The sequence below is a fragment of the Gopherus flavomarginatus genome, chromosome 4, assembly GCF_025201925.1.
Source record: "Gopherus flavomarginatus isolate rGopFla2 chromosome 4, rGopFla2.mat.asm, whole genome shotgun sequence".
NCBI lineage: Eukaryota > Metazoa > Chordata > Testudines > Testudinidae > Gopherus > Gopherus flavomarginatus.
In genome coordinates, this window is record NC_066620.1 from 171675256 (window position 1) to 171695060 (window position 19805).

At 39.2% G+C, this 19805-nt stretch overlaps 1 protein-coding gene across 17 annotated transcripts in view; it reads right to left on the reverse strand.

Moving 5' to 3' along the window:
* Positions 1–19805, reverse strand: part of MLIP (muscular LMNA interacting protein) — a 169685-nt gene that overhangs the window by 127050 nt on the left and 22830 nt on the right. For 15 of the 17 annotated variants that reach the window (XR_007774017.1, XR_007774018.1, XR_007774019.1 and 12 more), the window contains one exon: positions 733–813. The exons of the other annotated variants lie outside the window; for them this stretch is intronic. Coding sequence is in view for 11 of the 15 variants with exons in the window: in XM_050950679.1 (XP_050806636.1) it covers positions 733–813 (81 nt within the window). In the remaining 4 variants the exon portion in view is untranslated. The remainder of the gene's footprint in view (positions 1–732; positions 814–19805) is intronic. 17 annotated transcript variants of the gene reach the window in all.

Consider the following 19805-nt stretch of genomic DNA (forward strand, 5'->3'; position numbering starts at 1 on the left):
AACTACTCGTTTATACTTCTTTCAATCCCTCCTTAAAACATCAGCTTTTCAACAGATATCTCCTCTTTCCTTCTGAACTGCAGACCTGTGCCATACCTTATATTTGGGCATCTTTTTAAGACTGCAAATTCATGGGGCAGGGAACCAATGGGTATAAAGAGCTGTATACATTTACAGCACTGTAGCTTGGATTTTCAAAGGAGTCTCAAGGCTTGTCTACAGGATGAGTTATTCACGATTAAACCCATGATTCGTCCAGAATAAGAGTAATTTATTCCAAGTTATCTTAATTCAGTGGCTTAGGCAAAGCATCAATTGTATGACCAGAGTCTAAGGGTCTGCCCAGCCTTCTACCACATAACCAGGCAGCTATGAGTGTCTGATACAACCATCTACCATAGGTGCTTAGTCTTACAAAACAGAAATCCATATATTACAAAGTACAGCTGAGCCCTAAACATGTTCTCATTAACACTATTTCAGACCAGTTAAACATTTTGTAAAATACCAGAGATTAAATGTTTTGGTCTTTAACTGAGCACAAATGAAGTAAATTGGGACTTTGTTCTATTAAGGACTGCAGCCAGATGTAATTAACAATAGATTTCAAGCCAGATTTTTTTACATTAAAAACAATAATCTCAAAATATTTACTGAATAACAAAACCCAGTATCAATCCTTCAGTTGTCTCTAAGATGCAATGTAGCACGGTCTAAAAAAAATCTTCTTACCGGTTCTGTGCTAAGGAAACTCAGTGGACTGGTGACTTGTATGTCTCTTTTTCCAAATTGCTGACCATGTGTAGGATGCAGCTTGCGGTGGGGAAAAAAGGACAGGTTTTAAAACAACAATATGGATATGTACGATCGATTGAAGGAGAGATGATATTTTTCACTGTTCAGCAATGATTTCTAGAGGGACTTCTAGCAAGATATTTTCTGAATAGGCGTGTGTGGGCCTAAAAGAATTTTGGATACAAAGAGACATTGTTCAAGCACCCAACTACTAAAATGTAACATGGTAAATACGAAATTATTGTTTGCTTCTTTAATACATTACAGGGAGCTGAGAGTGTCAGCATATAATATCCATTTCTTCTTTGATTGGGCTAATCATTAAAAGTAGTTGGTTTTTAAACATTTGATATTTCACTTGAATTGTAAAGTTAATGTCCCTACATGTAAAATATACTCTGTGTGTATCAGTGCCACCACAGAAGTAATACATCCGGAATGGATTCATTTGGGTTATGGATTTACTTATTTACAAGAACAGCTGTACATGTTGTGATGGCATCATTCTACTAAATGTTCCTTTAATATGAAAGTGATCGTGTTTGAAATTTTCAGTTGTTTATTCCAAACTTCACTTTGCCTCATTGGAAAAGATATATTTTCTGTTTTGCAAACTGCTTCAATCAGTCCACTAAACATAGTCATGCTCCATTCCCCAAATGTTTTAGAGTGCAGGAGAGAACAGAAATAGAGTTTCAAGAAGCTGTTTGTATATTTTGTACTGAGAAAAACAATATAGTTAGTAGTGGAAGGCTGTGTTGCTACAAAACTGGCATCAGGCAAGTGGGAATCTATTCCCAGCTCCGCCATAGACTTCCTGTATGACCATGGGCAGGTCACTGGACCCTTATTTACCCTAGAGTATTTTGTCAATGCAGATATAATTGTGACTCTCTAGCATGTATATCATTCACTAGGTATCCACCAGCAAAATTGTTTGCAATGGTACACAAGTATTCACACTGTTGTAGTGACTGCACTTGCTCTGAAGATGACAGCATGTCATATATCCCAGTGACTGTGCAGTCAAGTGCTAGTATAACAGCTGCAATAGGGCTATTAGTTCTCCCTAGGAAATCAGATAAAAGTGTTGGTGAATCGCTTCAGTTTTATCTAAAAGGATCGGAAGAACTCAAACCTCTCTGCATTCCTAACTCTTAACTACAATCGTTTACTTAGGCAGAATTCCCATTTGAACAAAATGGAGAGGTTTTGAGAATTAGAAAGGATCCAATTAAGGTTGCCACTTTTCCACTGAGCAATCCATATTAAGCTCCATCTGTGCCCCTCTGCCAGGGAATGCTCCTTAAGGCAAGCCATGTCCCTGCCAAGACTGAAATATGAATTCTGTTACTTATCTTAGCAGTCAGGTTGTCCTCCTTTCTGTCCTCTCCTGATTGGTTGGCCTCGTATTCCCAAGTCAGATAGTTTGCCACCTGGCCAACCTCTCTCTCCTTTCCCCCTCCTTTTTATACAACCCTTACTACTCTCTGTGTCTCTTCTGTCCCTCATCTACATCTGTTTTCTCTTTTTTGTTGTATTTTTGTCTAGTAATACCTCCCTCCATTATGTCAAATACATATCACCCCTAAATGGATCCTACACAGTTTGCAAACTATATGAGTTTTGCCACCTAGATTTTGCAGCACATGAAGCAGTTTGTAGAATGTGGCTCATTTGATGAAAGGAAGTCTGAGAAAGGATAACACATTAAGGTTTAGATTTGGTACACAACAAGTAGTGTTCTTCTACTGTAGATATTTCCAAAAGTAAGCACAAAGATATTTAAATAGTTTTGCAGTTCAGAAATTATTTTCAAAAATGATAATATACTACACGCCTTTATGTCTTGATGTTGTGTAGTAGTCTATTGATAGGAGACTTCCTTTTATTTTAAGCAGTGGGTAAGAGACAAATATGAGCCTTTACAAAGGCACCAGAAAAGGAAGTTGTGAAACTTAGCATTTCATACATAGTTGTCTCCAATCACCCAATGTTCTTATCCAGTTCTGAAAAGCAGCTACTTTGTGAGTCAAGTGGAATGCTGTAAATACAAGAACAACATTGTGCATCTGGAATCAATCTCATCTAGATAACAATTAAAGTAGTATGATTGTTGTTTCCCTGAATGGATCAAAATTCAGTGTTATTGATCAGAGAATCAAAGTTTCTTTACTTATTTTAGGCTTTGGGCTAGCACACCTGTAAATAATATTACCCAAACAAGATGTTAACATAAACTAATCAAAATGATGACTGTTTTAAAAGAGTGACAGAATCCACCTTTGAAATGATCAATAATCTATCATTGTCATTTGATTTCATATTCAGAGTGGTAGCTGTATTTTGCAGTTTAAGGATATAAACAATTCAGAGAAAAATGATTGTGTAAGTGGCAAAAATAACACAAATATTAACACAACATTTACTCCCTGTGTATTTAAGCTTTAATTTGACAGTTTTAAAACTAGTGATAGATGCAAATTATGGGCAGCTTTATCTGGTAGCACTAGATAAGAAATCATTTAGACAATTTATTGTCAGAACTGCCACTCTAGGGGATTTTTTTTTTCTTTATTAAACATTGGCATCAATTAAAAAAAAACTTTTTACTCCCAAATTTCCCACACTGTACAGAAATCCATCCTGTGCTATTAAAGGTGTTTCTGATAGCAGCTATCTATTCTATTCTGGTTCTTATAGTGTCCTCATCCCCATGTATCTCAATGCCTTCCAGTAGTGCATTAAGAAATGAAAAACATCTGTGAAGCGTGGTTCATTCTTTCTCTCATCCTCTCCCCCCAAGGAGAAAATTGTGTGCGCGCAGAGGAGTGTTTTTATTTGATGGGGGGGGTAGGGGCCTCTTTCTTTGTTTTAAATTATAGATACAGCTTGCTATGAATTAACAAAGGTCAAAGAAGTACACCTTGCACTAGGAGTGAAAGGTAGTAAGGTTTGTCATGGGACAAACCTACATTTTATGGGAGTTTGTTACAAAACCTTGGACTAACATCAGTGAAAGCACTGTTTCCTTTACCCTACCAGCCGGCAGCTCCATTGGGCCTAAGGGTATGACTACATTGCAACTGGGGGATGCAATTATACCATGTGTAGACATACCTCAGCTAGCTTTAATCTAGCTAGCTCGGTGTACCACAGGAGTTGGTGCCATGGCAGCATGTACTTCTGTGAGGCTAGCAGCCCAAGTAACTATCCAGCGATCCAGGCAGGCTTGTACAGCCTGAACAGGACCCCATGATGCCGTGGCTTCATTGCTATTGGTATACAAGCTAGCTAGATTAAAGCTAGATCACATATCTCTACATGTGCTGCAATACATTCCCTAAGAAGCAGATTTGTCAAGCTTGGGGAAAATGTTCCTTGCTCCCTGTAATCTTCCAAGATGTATGGGTTAAAAGGTAAAACATTTGGGGCCCTTCTTCAAGAGGGCAAAGAATGTCACCTAATGAAAAAACCGAAAAGAAACTGGTTTATTTCCCCGTTAGGGAGTTTTTAATCATTTCTTGTTAGGGGAGAAAAAACTTCTGAGTGAGGATTTCAGAAAATGATCCCAGATTTGTAAGAAGAAAGGAAAGAAACAAGTCTGAGATAGCACATGGAAATTATTTTCTACCTAAATAAGTATATCTCCTATTATTATTATCTGCCTATTGTCATTATTACCCAGAGAGGTAACAATTATCAGCAAATCATGATTGTTATTAGCCTATAGCAATACTTCTGACTGGAGAAGGTATTGCTATATCAAGGCACTCAGAATCACCACTCTTTCATTATGGGGTGCTTTATAAACTCAGGAGTTTATAATACATGCATTTTAAAAATGCTTTCTGATTAAATTTAAAATATGAGTTGTCAGGCCCAACTTCAAAAAGCACTGGGAAAAAGTGCAAATCATTGTACATTATGGGGCATCAAATGGATTTTCAGAGGTTTCCATTTTTCCTTCCTTTCTGTTGCTAAAAATATTGTTTTGAGGAAAAATTGAGAGAGTATGTGATTCAAATAGTAGGAATTAGGTGGGAAATACACTGGTAGAAAAAAGGAAAATTTAATGCCTTTTTTTTCCATTTGTTATTTTTTGTATGATACTATTTTAATTTCCTTTTAGGGCTTGTCTACACTGTGATATTGTCGACAAAACTTTTGTCTTTCACAGGTACTTAAAAAAGCCCTCCTGCGAAAGACAAAAGTTTTGTCAACACAAGTGGCAGTGTGGACACAGCTTTGTCGGCAGAAGCGCTCTCCTCCTGACAAAGCTAACACCGCTCAAAAGTGCAGACAAAAAACCGACAGAGAGCATTCACACATGCTGACTTTTAGTGACAAGGCTATGTAGACAAGCCCTTACTTAAAGCATTACAGCACAAAAAATTTGGTACTGTAGACAAGCCCTTACTTAAAGCATTACAGCACGAACAATTTGAATTCCAGGAGACAGTCTAGATAACTCCTGTGTTATTCCCTTACTCAATGTTTTGACAAGTGAGAAGATTTGAGGATGAGAAACAGATTTGGGCTACAATAAACTCTCCTTCCTACTATAGTTCAGTAAATAACTTTTTCTAAGATTCTTCATCCCAAAGACTGTATAAGTTTAATGATGATTATTAAGGAATCCCAAGTGTTTTTAATAAAGCTTTTACATCTGTAGGGACAAAGTACCATGTGAGCTGTAAGTGTGTTGTGAAACAGCTTTAAAAGATTTACAGAAAAAAGTGAACCTAGGTTAAAACTATAAATAAATATGGGCTAAGAAAGGTGCATGAGTCATTCCTGTCAGAACTCACTAATTGTAATTTATTTTTGATAAAACCTGATTTTACTCATTTATGTTTTGTGCATGTCACTAAAAAAAAAAAGCTGGGATTTTTGTAAACAAAAGGGTCTGGGTTTAAGGTTTACACTGATGCAGTTAAATTCTGTCTATTTCCATGGTAATGTTTTTTATATTCCTTCTGATTACATCTGTTTCCTCAAAAAAAAGCCTGCGATTAGGATTTTAGGGCTCAAGTTTGTAACAGCATACTGGGACTGCTCAAATGCATAAAGTTAAGCACATGCACCAGGGTTTGCAGGATCAAACCATTAACCTTTCTGCAAAGACTTTTCTCTTATTTTCAAAGGGCATTTAATCAAATGACAAGCTCATTCAGGCTCCCTTGGCACAGTTACAGTCTAACCTCATGTCAGCCAGTCTTAACACCTTAGCCACCGCTTTCTCGCTTTCCCTGCAAGTGATCAAATGCCCTCTGCTAAGGATCCTTCAGACGTTAGCACTGAAAAAAAATCATGTTTGAAAGCAAAGGGAACAAAGCAGGATATTTTTGGAAACGACAGATAAGCCCTATTTACTGAGTACTTGTCTTCCCTGTGTTTCCCAGCTAAAAATCCCTGGAACTCTGCTGACATTCTGGTAGCTGACAACATTTTAAAATAAATGAAGTGTTGCTTTTAATTTCAATGGGACAGTGGGAGCGTAGAGCCTGTTGGAGGAGTACTGCCTTGACTGACTCTGTGCTGCCCGTGTCATCAGGGAATCTCATGCCTCCGCAATACACATAGCAACTACTTGGTCACTGAGCACTACCCATGGAATCATTATCTCCACAGACCTTGGGGGGGGGGGGGGCGGGGTAGCAACATCAGAGTGTCAGTCCACAGAGAAGATAGGGAGGATCTCCAATGGACAACCCATTGGTTGTGAGGAACTGTAAAAGGGAACCTTTCACTCTGTTCGCCCAGGTGACAGGTCCCTGAGTGTAGGATACAGTGATTGAGATCAGCAGAAGGGCCCAAATGAACAAGCCACTAGTTTACAAACGAGGGGCTGGAGGTGGAGTGCTTACAGTGAGGGTTCCCTGCCTTTGTCTTGGATCTCTGCTCTTCACATGCCGTTAAGCGTATGAGGAACCCATTCAGGCACAGCTGGATTTCAAAAACTGGTTTTATCACCTATATTTATCACAAACATTCAAGGTTTAGCAACATATATACACACAGCTGATCTGGCAGGGCTCGGGAGGTCTCTCCAATGTAAGATAAGGAATCCCACTGCTGGGCTCACTTCCTACAGTTTGGTATGGACTTTCCCCATTGGCTCATTAGAGCCTGAATATGCTGCCCTCCAGATCCCTCTACTTCTTCTTTCTACTCCAGGCTTCCTGGAAGGAGTGCATGCAGGGGGGGTGAAAGAGGGGAGAGACAGGGAAGAGTTTCATGGATGAGAAAAGGGGGGGGGTGGAGTTTTAGACCCCGATCCTGCAAAATCTCTGGCTGTGAGCAGATCCTGCTTTCATATGGACTCCCCTTAAAACCAGTAGGGGTTGTTTCATGCAGAAGCTGCAGATTCGTTTCTGTGGAGAATTTTAGATTGTGGTTCAACTTTTGTTATGCAGTTGCTGGATGAATTCATTTTAAAAAATCAAAGTTAATAAATGTGTATTAATGATATACTAGAGAATGAACATTATAAACATGGGAACTTTGTTAATTGTGTTTATTATTATAACTAGAAGAGCCCTAGTACTGCCCTTGCCCCGTGACTTCAAAGGGGCTCTGTCTGGGCACAGCAGTCCACCCACACACTACATGTTGCAAGTCTAGAACAAAGGTTGCAATGTAAAATAACAAAAGCAAAGAAAATCAAAGGTAACTATATCATTCACCAATATGCTACAGTGGATTTGATTCAGCATCAAGTAGCTGCATAAACTTTAAATCTCTATCCTTTTGAGGTCCATGTTAGAATACCTGCCACACAGGGGCACACTTAAAAAGTTTATTTTTGCGAATAGTCTCTTGTGTTGTATTTGATATATAGGCACAGACAGATGCTTTCAACTCTCTGATCAGACTCCTCACCTTGCTTAATTCTTTCAAGGTGAAATTCATCCTTATGCAAAGGGTCAGCATGAGGTCTGTGAAACACATTTGCAAAAGCAGAACTTCAGGGACTTATTTGTCTTCTCATGCTTGTCTTCTGCACAGGAGTGAATTTCAGCCCTAGTGACTAATGGTATGTGACTCTAAAAAAGAGAGTATAAAGATTTAGAATGGCTTTGAGGAGCATCCAGTAGTAGGCCAAGCATTTCAATGTTACAATCTATCTGAACAGAGTGAGGGATAGAGAAGGGAAACAGAGCTAGTCAACGTAGCAATCAATATTTGTTCTTTCCATCACCTATCATTCACTTTTTTCAAAGGAGTTTGTACAGTGCCTATTTCTGTTAAAAATATTTAATATCTTAACAACCTGAAGACCATTAAAAGTAGAGCATTCTGATGAGCAATAAGCCTTTAGAGTAAGAGAACTCAAATTAAGAACACTTACTGAGGAAGCAAGGAGGGATACATTCTGAAATAAGCTCACATTAATGGTCTTTTAAGTGTCTCACTCCCACTTTACGTGCCTAAATCCAAACTTTAAATCCTGTAAACCCCTGCTTAGCTGCTGGCCAAACCTGTAGCGGTCTGTAACCATGCCTTTGGGGGACACAGCTGAGAATACCAAAGTCTTCTTGAACCAAGAACTTTGCAATTATTTGTATGTATTTGATTCCTTTAACTCAGTGTTTTCCAAACTTGGGACTCTGCTTGTGTAGGGAAAGCCTCGGCAGGCCGGGCCGATTTGTGTACCTGCTGAGCCTGCAGGTCCGGCCGATCGCAGCTCCCACTGGCTGCTCCAGGCCAATGGGAGCTGCTGGAAGTGGCATAGGCCAAGGGACACACTGGTCGCCGCTTCCAGCAGTTCCCATTGGCCTGGAGCAGCGAACCACGGCCAGTGAGAGCCGCGATCACTCAGACCTGTGGACGTGGCAGGTACACAAACCGGCCCAGCCCGCCAGGGGCTTTCCCTACACAAGCGGCATCCCAAGTTTGGGAAACACTGCTTTAACCAATTCTAACTCTTACCTTTCTTTCTATGAATAAACCTTTAGATTTTAGATACTAAAGCATTGACATCAGAGTGATTTTTGGATAAGATCTAAGTTATATATTGACCTGGGTGTGTGGCTGGTCCTTTGGGATCAGAAGAACCTTTTATTTGGAGAGATTGGTTTTAAAGAACCAATCATCTCTAAGTCTAGTGTTTTCAGTGGTAATACAAGGACTGGAATGTTTAAGGAAACTGCTTTTATGACTTCTTGTTACCCAGTGTGGTAAAACAGGAGTTTACTTTTGTTGCTGGGTTGGTATATCCTATGGGGGATTAACCACCAATCTTGAGGTGTATCTGCCCTGTTTCTCAGCAGTTTGTCCTGAATTTGGCTCTCTCAGTTGTGGCCCAAGAAGGCACAGTTATAGTATATCTTGGTCTTGTGCAAATTACACCAATGCAACTGTGCATACAAAAGTACTCAACTTCTCAATACCACCTTCAGATTATGTGCCAACTCCATCTGTGAGAAATTTCTCTACTGACACTGTAGCCTCAAGCAATTTGCAAGGTATTTTTCCCTCATATCAACATCAAATCAGCTTAACATTTTGATTCTGAATGGATGGATCAGATTGCCAAAGTTAGTATTCCAAAGTAACTTCAAACTGATACTGGGTGACTAAGATGTTTTAAGATGCATTACAAAATTATTATTCTATTAATAGTATCAGGATTTCAAGTTCAATTGTAAATATATACTTTTCCACACATTTAGAGCTCATGTTGATAGAAATGTTCAAAATTGTTTCAGAGGCCCTTGGCAAAACAAATAGCCACACACTGATGCCAAATCCTGTATGTAATATCTCGAGCTGCTTGTAATGAGGTGGTGAAGTTGTATGACAACCTTTCTTAGTATGCTAACTAATGAGTCAGCCCTGAGACAGCCCATGTTGCCTAGGGAGGTTGAGGAATCTCCATCAGTGGAGATTTTTAAGAGCAGGTTAGACAAATACCTGTCACGAATGGTCTAGATAATACTTAGTCAAGGTCCCTTCCAGTCCTATGATTCTATGTTTAAATCAACATGCGCTACCTGCCACCATTATGAAGAGCCTTTTCCTCTGAAACAGATAGACAGATCAATATCAGCAAATGAGCAGCAGCAAAAGCAGTCTATAATAATCACAGTAATGTTAAGGGATCTGTCATGAGGATGTTAATGTGATATGTACATGAATACACATTAAAATCAAGAGTCCTAGGGCAAAGTTTTGACTAGTTGGTGTCAAAAGTGGTACTTATAACAACAGTGTCAATTATCAAGAAGCATTAATGGCAATTTGCCTGTGTGTGAACATCAACAGTTAAGATTACTAGTAATAATGTACTGTGTACATGACACACTTTTCTCTGCAACTATCAAACCAGTGATTAGAAAAACATAATTTATGTCAGTTTCTTCTGGACCATACTAGCTGTCACTATGCTTTCTTAATAGAAAGTGAAGGAATCAAGGCTATGCACATCATCAGTAAATGATGAGAAAGGTTCGCTTGCCTAAATCTTCAAGTATTACAAGGGCACTGAGATGCCCCCAAATATGTATGACCATAAAATACTAGCAAAGAATGGATGATACATAAAAAAAACTTTTGCTGTTTGTAAAAATATCTCAGGTCTGCACTATATCATCCAATTGTACTGTAAAATTCAAAACTGCTGAGCGTTAGAATGTTTGACTATCTATACAAGAACCCTGAAAATATATTACACGAGTTTCAAAGTGAGTGTTGGTCCCAATATGGGATTCATAAGAGCAGAAGCATTCAGAAAGGGACATGAAGATGGCACGTATTTCATTTTTATACTCTGTTACACCACTTTCTGCACACTTCCCTGAATGTATGATAAATAAAGGAGACACTGTGCATTGTGCTATCTTTCTGGCTAATGTTATTGCTTTCTACAGGAGATGGCCATAAAAAGACGTAAGAATAGACTGAAATGTCTGTAATATCAGCTTTTTGAATTATGTATTTTATATGATGCTTCAAATAATGCAGACTTCTAAATGAGAACCACTTTGAGCAATGACAGCTCTTCTGCATACAAAAGTCACATGAATTAAAGAAAGGTCCCTTGGCTGTTAAGAGGTATAATCTCCAGATTAAGGATCTGATCCTGCAAGGTATTGAGCAGTCTTAACCCTCACAGAAGCAAACTTCAGCAAGAGTTGACTTCAGTGTAAGCTGAGGGTGCTTAGGTCCTAGAAGCTTTGAAGTGTAATACAACTAAGGCCTGTATTCTGATCTCAGATACATGGATGCTAAAAAATTAGATGAAACCAATGGTGTTGTGAATTTATATGGAAGTAATGGAGAGTAAGGGTAGAAATTGTAGCCCATTGAAGTCAGTAGGAGATTTCAGTAAGAAAAAGACTTTACCCTAGAATTTTACTGTAAGTGTTTTCATGAAAGTATTTCTATTAAATGAGGTAGGGATAATGCTTTCTATAGTGAGCAAAAACCCATAGGTTGGATTTGGGTTGTGTGTACTGGGAATGATGTATAACCACATGCATATTTTGTTTTCTCAAAGTATAAAATCACCACTAGAAGCATCCAGAAAACCTTAACAGCTCTCTTCCAGAGCAGAATTTGTATGGATTATGAAACAGAAGATCACATTGCTGGGAGTACTGTAAAGTCCAAGTAATGCTACACATTTGTACTATTTGACATTTGACACTGATCATACAAAGAGACAGGAAAATATTGTGGTGTAAAAATTACTGAAGACACCAGGGTGGTAACAAGTGGGCTTTGGTTATGTATTTCTTGTTTTCATGAGTGCTTCCGGTGATATAACTTTATGACAAAAGGTAAGAGGATAGGTGTCTCAAGATTTGAGGTACAGTATCATTGGTAACAGGTGCTAATTGAACTATTACCTAGAGAATCTGATGCTTTTAAAAAAGCAAATGCAGCCAGTTGCAAAATATTTGTCAAAATTACCCAAGACTATTATATGCTTTGTAATAGCTACATGGGTTTATTTGGGTACCAATTGTATTGAAATGCACAGAAAGCACCATTCCTATCTGGAGAAGAGCAACACAAAATTCCTTTAGCACATTAAAAAATATTTTCTTCTGTTTGAGATTATCATTATATCTTTTTGTTAAAGGTAAAATACTGCACTATATTCAGAGAATTATATTAAAGGAATTCAGAGAAATTGCAACTGAAAGGCTACAACAGTAAAGAGTGACATTCTGAATGATGTTTTTTGATTTTGGTTTGATTTTAACGGCTAACTTTACACCTCTTGTGACAAACTGGGAAAATGTCTGAATTATGTTTTAGGAATATTATGTATGGCTGGTTTCCCTGCTCAGTTTTATATAACTGCCTGACTGAATGCATGTAGTCAAATCAAAAGAGGTTATAGGTGGGGGTTGTTAAGGAACCCAGGAAGGGTAGAACAATGACCCAGATAAGCCTCTCAGACAGCTGCTTCAAAATGGTAAAGACAGCAATCACTGAGCCAAGGATTGTGGGGAAAATCTACTTGGCTTGCAGCATCCAGATTAGGATGTTTCTCTCTTCCTCAGACTGAGATCAGAAGACCACATGGAATTAATAGGTACCCTTGGCAGAAAGGGAGGGGAGAAGCAATCAGTTCAGCTGGACGCTGACAGGACCACAGTGAGCATGCAGTGAGGCTGACACAAAGACTTACTGACTGACTTTGGAGCCAGGATCTGCAGCCACGTTAGCTGTAACTGTGCCCAAAAAGAAAGGGAACATCAAGGCTAAAGTCATGTCAACCTAGAGGCTTGTAGGGAATGTCAAACGTAGGTAAAACAATAGGCGTATAGGTCTCTTTGATGTTTTTAATTCCCCTCTGTAAGCTCTGTGTACAGTTTGGGCAAATAAATCATACTCTGTTTTAGAGAAACTGCTTCTGTGTCATTGCATGCTATTAGTGATTGCCCAGGAAGAGGACTTTGGTAGGGTCCAAGCCCCGTTGGACCTGTGGGGTAACACAGTTGGCAGGAAAGCAGTTATAATGCAGAGACCCAGCCAGAGTGCAGTTAGGTTGTGGGATTCCATACCAAGAAAAGTGAAGCCATGGGCTTGCCATTTAGAAGGGGTGCACTCGGGGGACTGGACAAGGAGGGACCATAACACCACTTAATCAGAGAATTTTAGGATTGGAAGAGACCTCAAGAGGCAATTTATTCCACTCTGACAGTTAGGAAGTTTTTCCTAATGCCCAAACTAAACAGCTGTTGCTGCAATTTAAACCCGTTGCTTCTTGTCCTATCCTCAGAGTTTAAGGAGAACAATTTTTCTCCCTCCTCCTTGTAACAACCTTTTATGTACTTGAAAACCATTTTGTTCCCTTTCAGTCTTTTCTTCTCCAGACTAAACAACCCAATTTTTTTTTCAATCTTCCCTCATAGTCATGTTTTTTAGACCTTTTATCATTTTTTTGCTCTTCTCTGGACTTTCTCCGATTTGTCCACATCTTTCCTGAAATGTGGTGCCCAGAACTGAACACAATACTCCAGCTGAGGTCTAACCAGCGCAGAGTAGAGCGAAGAATTACTACTTCTGTCTTGCTTACAATATTCCTGCTAATACATCCCAGAATGATCTTTACTTTTTTTTGCAACAGTATTACACAGTTGACTCATATTTAGCTTGTGATTCTCTATGACCTCCAGGTCCCTTTTCACAGTACTCCTTCCTAGGCAGTCAGTTCCCATTTTGTATGCGTGCAATTGATTGTTACTTCTTAAATGGAATACTTTGCATTGTTCTTATTGAACTGCAGCCTGTTTACTTCCGACCATTTCTCCAGTTAGTCCAGATCATTTTCAATTTTAATCCTACCCTCCTCAAAGCACTTGCACCTGTGACATCTGCTTTGCTTACTTTGTCAAGTGGTTTTGGACCTTATATATGATTTGCTTCGGTGCAACGATCTCTGCATTACTTCTTCAGTTTTCTGCCTTCTTGTGATTCTGTTCCCTCTTTTCCCTTTTTTTTTTTTATCGTTTGTTCCTTTATTTATGCACCCCCCCGCCCATCCTATCCTAGGTAGGGGTGAGGACTTTCCCTGCGACTGAGATGAGTGCCACAGGAGCAGAGCAGAGAAAGGTGGTATGTTTTTATAACCATATGCAGAACTCTAAGGGAAAGGTAATAAGTTATAAATACTTCTAGGGACTTTGCTCACATTTTTATATTAAGATACCTTCATAAATAGTTTATAAGATTAATAATTAATAGATGCTATGAGCATGTTACAGATGGGAATAATATATGCTATAGATAGCTATAAGCACAGCGCTAGAGAGAGTGTTATAGATGGGGATAAGTTATGACCTGTAAGACTCCATAACCATTTAATTAATCACTAAAACATCAATCATTTATTAACCCATTGTAAACTAAACTAATTAACCTTAATGTAAAGTGTGACCTTTGCCATCTTTATTTACCTCTAAAATGAGGCTTCAAGTTTATGGTGATCATTATTATAAGGTCATCCCAGGCAATTATCTGTAAACAGTAGCAAAACATATTTGCAGTCCTCATGCAGAATGTTCTGCTGTACTACAAAGCCAATTACATTTCCATCATTCTAGTAGAGATTCATTCCTGGTTTTACCTACACTGACATCAGGGGAGTAGCCTCAAAGATACATTTAGTTCATTATCTCCAAAAATAACCAATCTCACACTAAAAACCGTGCAAAAAATTTAACCTACTTAGTCGAACTATATTTTGTAACAGACTTCAAAATATATCCCAGAAAATGTATTTGCTCCATAAAATAACCATTTTGTGTAAACTGGTCTAAAAAGTAAACCTAATTGCATCAGAACTGATAGATTAATCTATGTAACTGCATAGGTGCTGGAACTAGGGATGATGGCGCGCTGCCACACCCCTGGCTTGAAGTGGTTTCCACCATATATAGATACGCAGTTTGGTTCATTGGCTCTCAGCACCCCCCACTATACAAATTGCTGTATAAAGAAAGGAAAGAAAGGAAAAGAAAACAAACACCCAATGCTCTGCCCTATTCACCCTGATTTGTAAGTATTCTTTGTCTTCTAAATTATATGTCAAACATTTGATGCAGCTAACAAGATAAGCCATTAACCCTGGTTTGGAAGCTGAGACATGATCCTAATAGTTAAACCCTTTGGGATAGGTAAAAACACACTGCTTTCATTAGCACAAATCATTGAGTAGTGTTAAACAAGTCACACCAGCAGCTGAATACCAGCATCGGGGTTTAGCTGTTTGCTCTCCCCCAGGCTACAGTGATATACTGGGTTGAAGATCACTGCTTCTAGAACAACCATATTTTATGACTATTAAACCAACTGTTACAGGAATACTGTGGTGCAATGTTGGGCTTATTTACTATTTATGCCATAATACTGTCTTCTTTTTATGGTCTCAAGTTATATCAATCTTAAAATAAACCTGAAATTGTTCCAATTAGAGGGAATTCAGAGGAGAACAATGAACGTTGTTAACTTTGATGGGCTTAATTTATGGGGGAAGCTTAACAGAATTAAAACTTTACAGTATGGCTGAATGAATGTGGGGAGGAGAGTATGTGTTTACAGGCTGGCTATCAGGAAACATTTCCAAACAGTGGCATCTATTAGATGCCAAGGAACATGATGAAAGCTTTATGCTACAGTCATTTAAAACTGGAGGGAGTACTCAATAATCCAGAGGCAACAGCAATCCTTCAGTGGCAGAGGAAAGTAGATAAGGACCTAACAGATATTTTTCCATCTCTAATTACCATAAATCCATAGCTATGGCTTATATTTCTTTCTTTAAACATTTTGATTTAGCCCATATTCCCTTTCTGAACATTGCTGGTATCTAAGATTTTGCCATCACATTTCATTATTGTAGTACACATAATATTTATGGCTTGATTCTACCAGCATTTGTAGAGCTGAAGTACTCTTTCTGCCCCACAAGTGGTGAGGTTTTCAGTACAAAGGTAGGTAAAGATAACATAGCTCAACAGATACAGCTGATATTTTCTTGCTTTGTGTGGTTAGAGTTTAATGCAGAGCATTGTTTTATTTGCAATATTTCTGAATGACTTTGTATCTGACAACACTGAATTAAAGTTATATGGCCAGTGTGACACTATGCCCCATATTCTTCATAGATATATTGCTGTGATAGGAATATGGCATAACTAAGTTGTATTTTATGCAATATGGGTCATATGAGGTATCACTGGAAAGGTCATGATTTACAGAATGTGATTATCCTATTTGTATGCATATGTCATTTCTGCTTCTGATGTAACAATTACAAGTGGGTTTGCACCTGGGGAACACCCACCAAACAAAATACAATCAGTCTCGCTGGTTAGTCAATGGGTCATTCAGGAGAACAATAGGACTTTGAAGATGCTAATCTCCCACCTTCCTGAGAAGCTGCTGCTTTGGCACTGCAGGGTCATGTAATCATGTCACCTGGTACTGGACTCCATCTTGGACTGCTAGTATTTTTCCACAAAGGGGGTGGAGATCAAACTGGGAAACAAAGGATTCCTGCCATATGTAAATTCTATTTAAGGCAGAGAATGGAATTAATCAGGATTGGTTCTTCACTGAATCCCTACCCAAGATGACTGCTGAAAACACCTAAGACTGAACCGGGGAAGAAAGGACTGAATCCAGGCTAGAAGATGTCTAGTCTTTGAAAGGAATATCTGGAGTTCTAAGTGCATGCAGGAGCAGTTTGTCTTCAAGAATCTCTGTGACCCACTTAAAACAACATTTAGAGTAAGAAATTACTACTTGTAGCCAATTTCTTTAGCATATTAAGTTTGGTTTGTGTGTTTGTTTTATTTGCTCAGTAATCTGCTTTGCTCTGTGTGCTATCCCTTACAATCACTTAATCTATCCTTATAGTTAATAAACTTTGTTTTGTTTTCTTTAAACCAAATTGTCCAACTCATAATTGGGGGGCAAAAAGCTGTGCATATCTTCCACCACACTGAGGGAGGGGGCGATTTTCATGAGCTTACGCTGTATAGATTTCTGTGCAGTGCAAGACAATACAATTTTGGGTTTATACTCCAGAGAGAGTGTGCACTTGAGTGCTGGGCTATTCCCAAACTGAGTCTTCCCACACAGTGCTGATTTCTGCAGCTGGGTGCGTCCCTAACTGTGTGTATGTGTGTGCTGGAGGAGGCTTGAGGGCCTGGATCAGCAGGACACTGTAAGGGAGCCCAGGCTGGTGGAACAGGCAGGCTCAGTGGTATACCCCAGTACATCAGGTGGCACCCCAAAGGGGATGCAACCCATCACAGCCAGTCCTGTACAATTACACACATGCAAGCCTGTTAACTAGAATGTGACAGCAGAAATGCCAACTTCCTGGATTTGATTCTAAGACTAGACCTTGACTTCCCACTGTTTTGCACCACGTATCACCTTGTGCAGGGTGATTTTAAAGCAGGTTTATAATAGGTCCCACTTGTGAGAATAGAGAATTCCAATTTGGTAATGTTTTACACACTGTGCAAAGGCAGAGTAAATGCAAGATTTTTTGTACCCAGTGTATATTATGTATGGCTACCATCAACACTAGGACTAAAGTGGACCTTATCTTGTTCAGTGACCCAGCTTGCTACTGTGTGTGTGTTATAGAATCATAGACTATTAGGGTTGGAAGGGACCTCAGGAGGTCATCTAGTCCAACCCCCTGCTCCAAGCAGGACCCATCCCCAGATTTTTACCCCAGTTCCCTTAATGGCCCCCTCAGGGATTGAACTCACAACCCTGGGTTTAGTAGGCCAATGCTCAAACCCCTGAGCTATCCCTCCCCCCACTGTTTACTTTTTTACTGTTATAGCTGTTTACTTTTTTGTCCCTGGCCATTTTGCCACTGTGACTAAAGTAATGTAATATAAACCATATAAACTTTGAAAATAAACAGGAAGAAACTAGATTTTTTTAGAATAAATATCCTAAAATCTGTGTATCATGATGCTATGTGTAATGTTTTGATATATTGCTGATACTTTATCCTACAATTTGTGGGATCCTCTCAGACTTCTTGTTTCACAATAGAAAACATGGAAACTAACATGATCCCCTCAAGCAAATCATTCTATGAACATATGGCATGAGGGTTGAGGCACTGAGTACCCCCATCTGCTAATAAACTCAATGGGAATTGAAGGCCTTCAGCAGCTCTACCCTTGGGCCCATTGTTTGGGAAAACAGTAAGGATGACCTGATCAGAGCCTTACTAAGTGAAACTTCTCTCATTAAATTCAACACAGATTTCAGAAGTAGAAACAAAATACTCACTTGCAAAAGGCAAAGAAAGGGCAGGACATAAAACATGCTGTAGATGACCAGTGAGCTCTGACATCTTTTGTGATGGGAGGTTCAGAGGACTGTGATCTGGTCATTGCAGGAGGAAAATCTCCTGTCAATGTTTTAATGCATCTCCAATGCCATTCATTAACCTATTTTTTACTACACTATTTCACGGCCTTTGTACAGTCTAGCGAGAATAATTAGGTATCGGAGAGGGACCTATTATCATTATCTCAATGTCACATAGAGCCAGGCTGTGAGCACCTTACTCACACTGGTGAGAAGTTACTCTCACAAACAGTCCTATTGATACCCATGGGATGAGAGTGTGGATACGTAGCCCACTCAATAAAGACTAAAGGGGCAGGATCTATATACGATTTAGATTCTTTCCTTCTGTAATTTGGTTTGGTTTGGTTTTGTACAGCTGTGGCCTCTGTCCTCACCTAGATAAAACTCATTATAATTCATGCTAACACAGTATGGTTCTTTGTCTCCTCCAAGTGCTTAGACCACATATAGAGCAGTCTGAGTCTGTTACTATCTGCAAGCCAAGGGAGCATTAGCTTGAGCAGTAGGGGCTCATACCTTTGGACTCTGGGGTTCAGCCCCTACAGATGAGCTTCAGCCAGGAGCATTGGTTACATTATGTAATAATGAGAGATTTGGGCTATAAGACTGAGCTTAATGGCCAAAGACAGTCCACTATATCAGTGTGGGCAGCCACAAACCACCACAACACACAATATTGAAGAGGGCAAAATGACAACTTCCTGGAGGTCTTCATGCTTTGAACATTGTTGATAAGAAAGCTGTGTCTTGGCTTGGATGGATTGCTTATGCCAAATAAAAAATGGGCCAGATTGTACCTTCCTCTGGGGAGGAAGTGGAGGAGAAGAGAAAACTCCAATTCCTTTGGAGAAGCTCCCTTCAAATGCTTGCATTGGGTAAATGAGGCTCCTTCTTTCCCCACAAAAGAAGCCAGGGGTCCAGCTTCTGAGTCCTACAGGTCTAGATCCCTGCAGACCTTGTGGATCCACTAAAGACATAAGACCATCAGTGTAGAGGCCTTACGCCTCCACAACAGCACCAGATAAAAATTGCTTCAATTTCACAAATACCAAAAGTGGCAAATTGCAACTAAGCAATGTTTAGTTGGGTATATATCAACTCAGTATACAAGAGAGTACAACCAAAGAATCTCTTGATTTTCCCACATCAGAATTAACTGTAGAGCAAAACAGACAAGTTCTAGGACAGTTGCAGTGATGCAGAGAATGAGGTAGGTATGTTATGTTGTTGCTAAATGGATTCATCTGCTATGGTAACATATGAATGTGTGTGGTTCAGATCCTGGAGCAAGGGATGAAATGTCAAGATTCCTGGATTTTATTCCTGCCTTTGTCACTGATTCATTGTATAACCTTAGGCTAATCACACTCTCTCAATGCCCACATTTATCCCTTAGGAAAATGTGTTTAATAACGTGTGTGTGCTTGGAGAATTAATTAATATTTGTATGGCACTGAGAAATATTGAAAGGTGCTGTGCATGCACAGCATTGTTTAGCTAAGTGCTTTGATGAGATCCATTACTGCATCAGGAGATATGCAACACATCTACTCATTTGCCCCAGGTGCCCTCCCTCTCTTGTATATTACTTGTAAACCAAGTACCCTGTGTGCAACAAAAACAGCTTTTATCAAAGG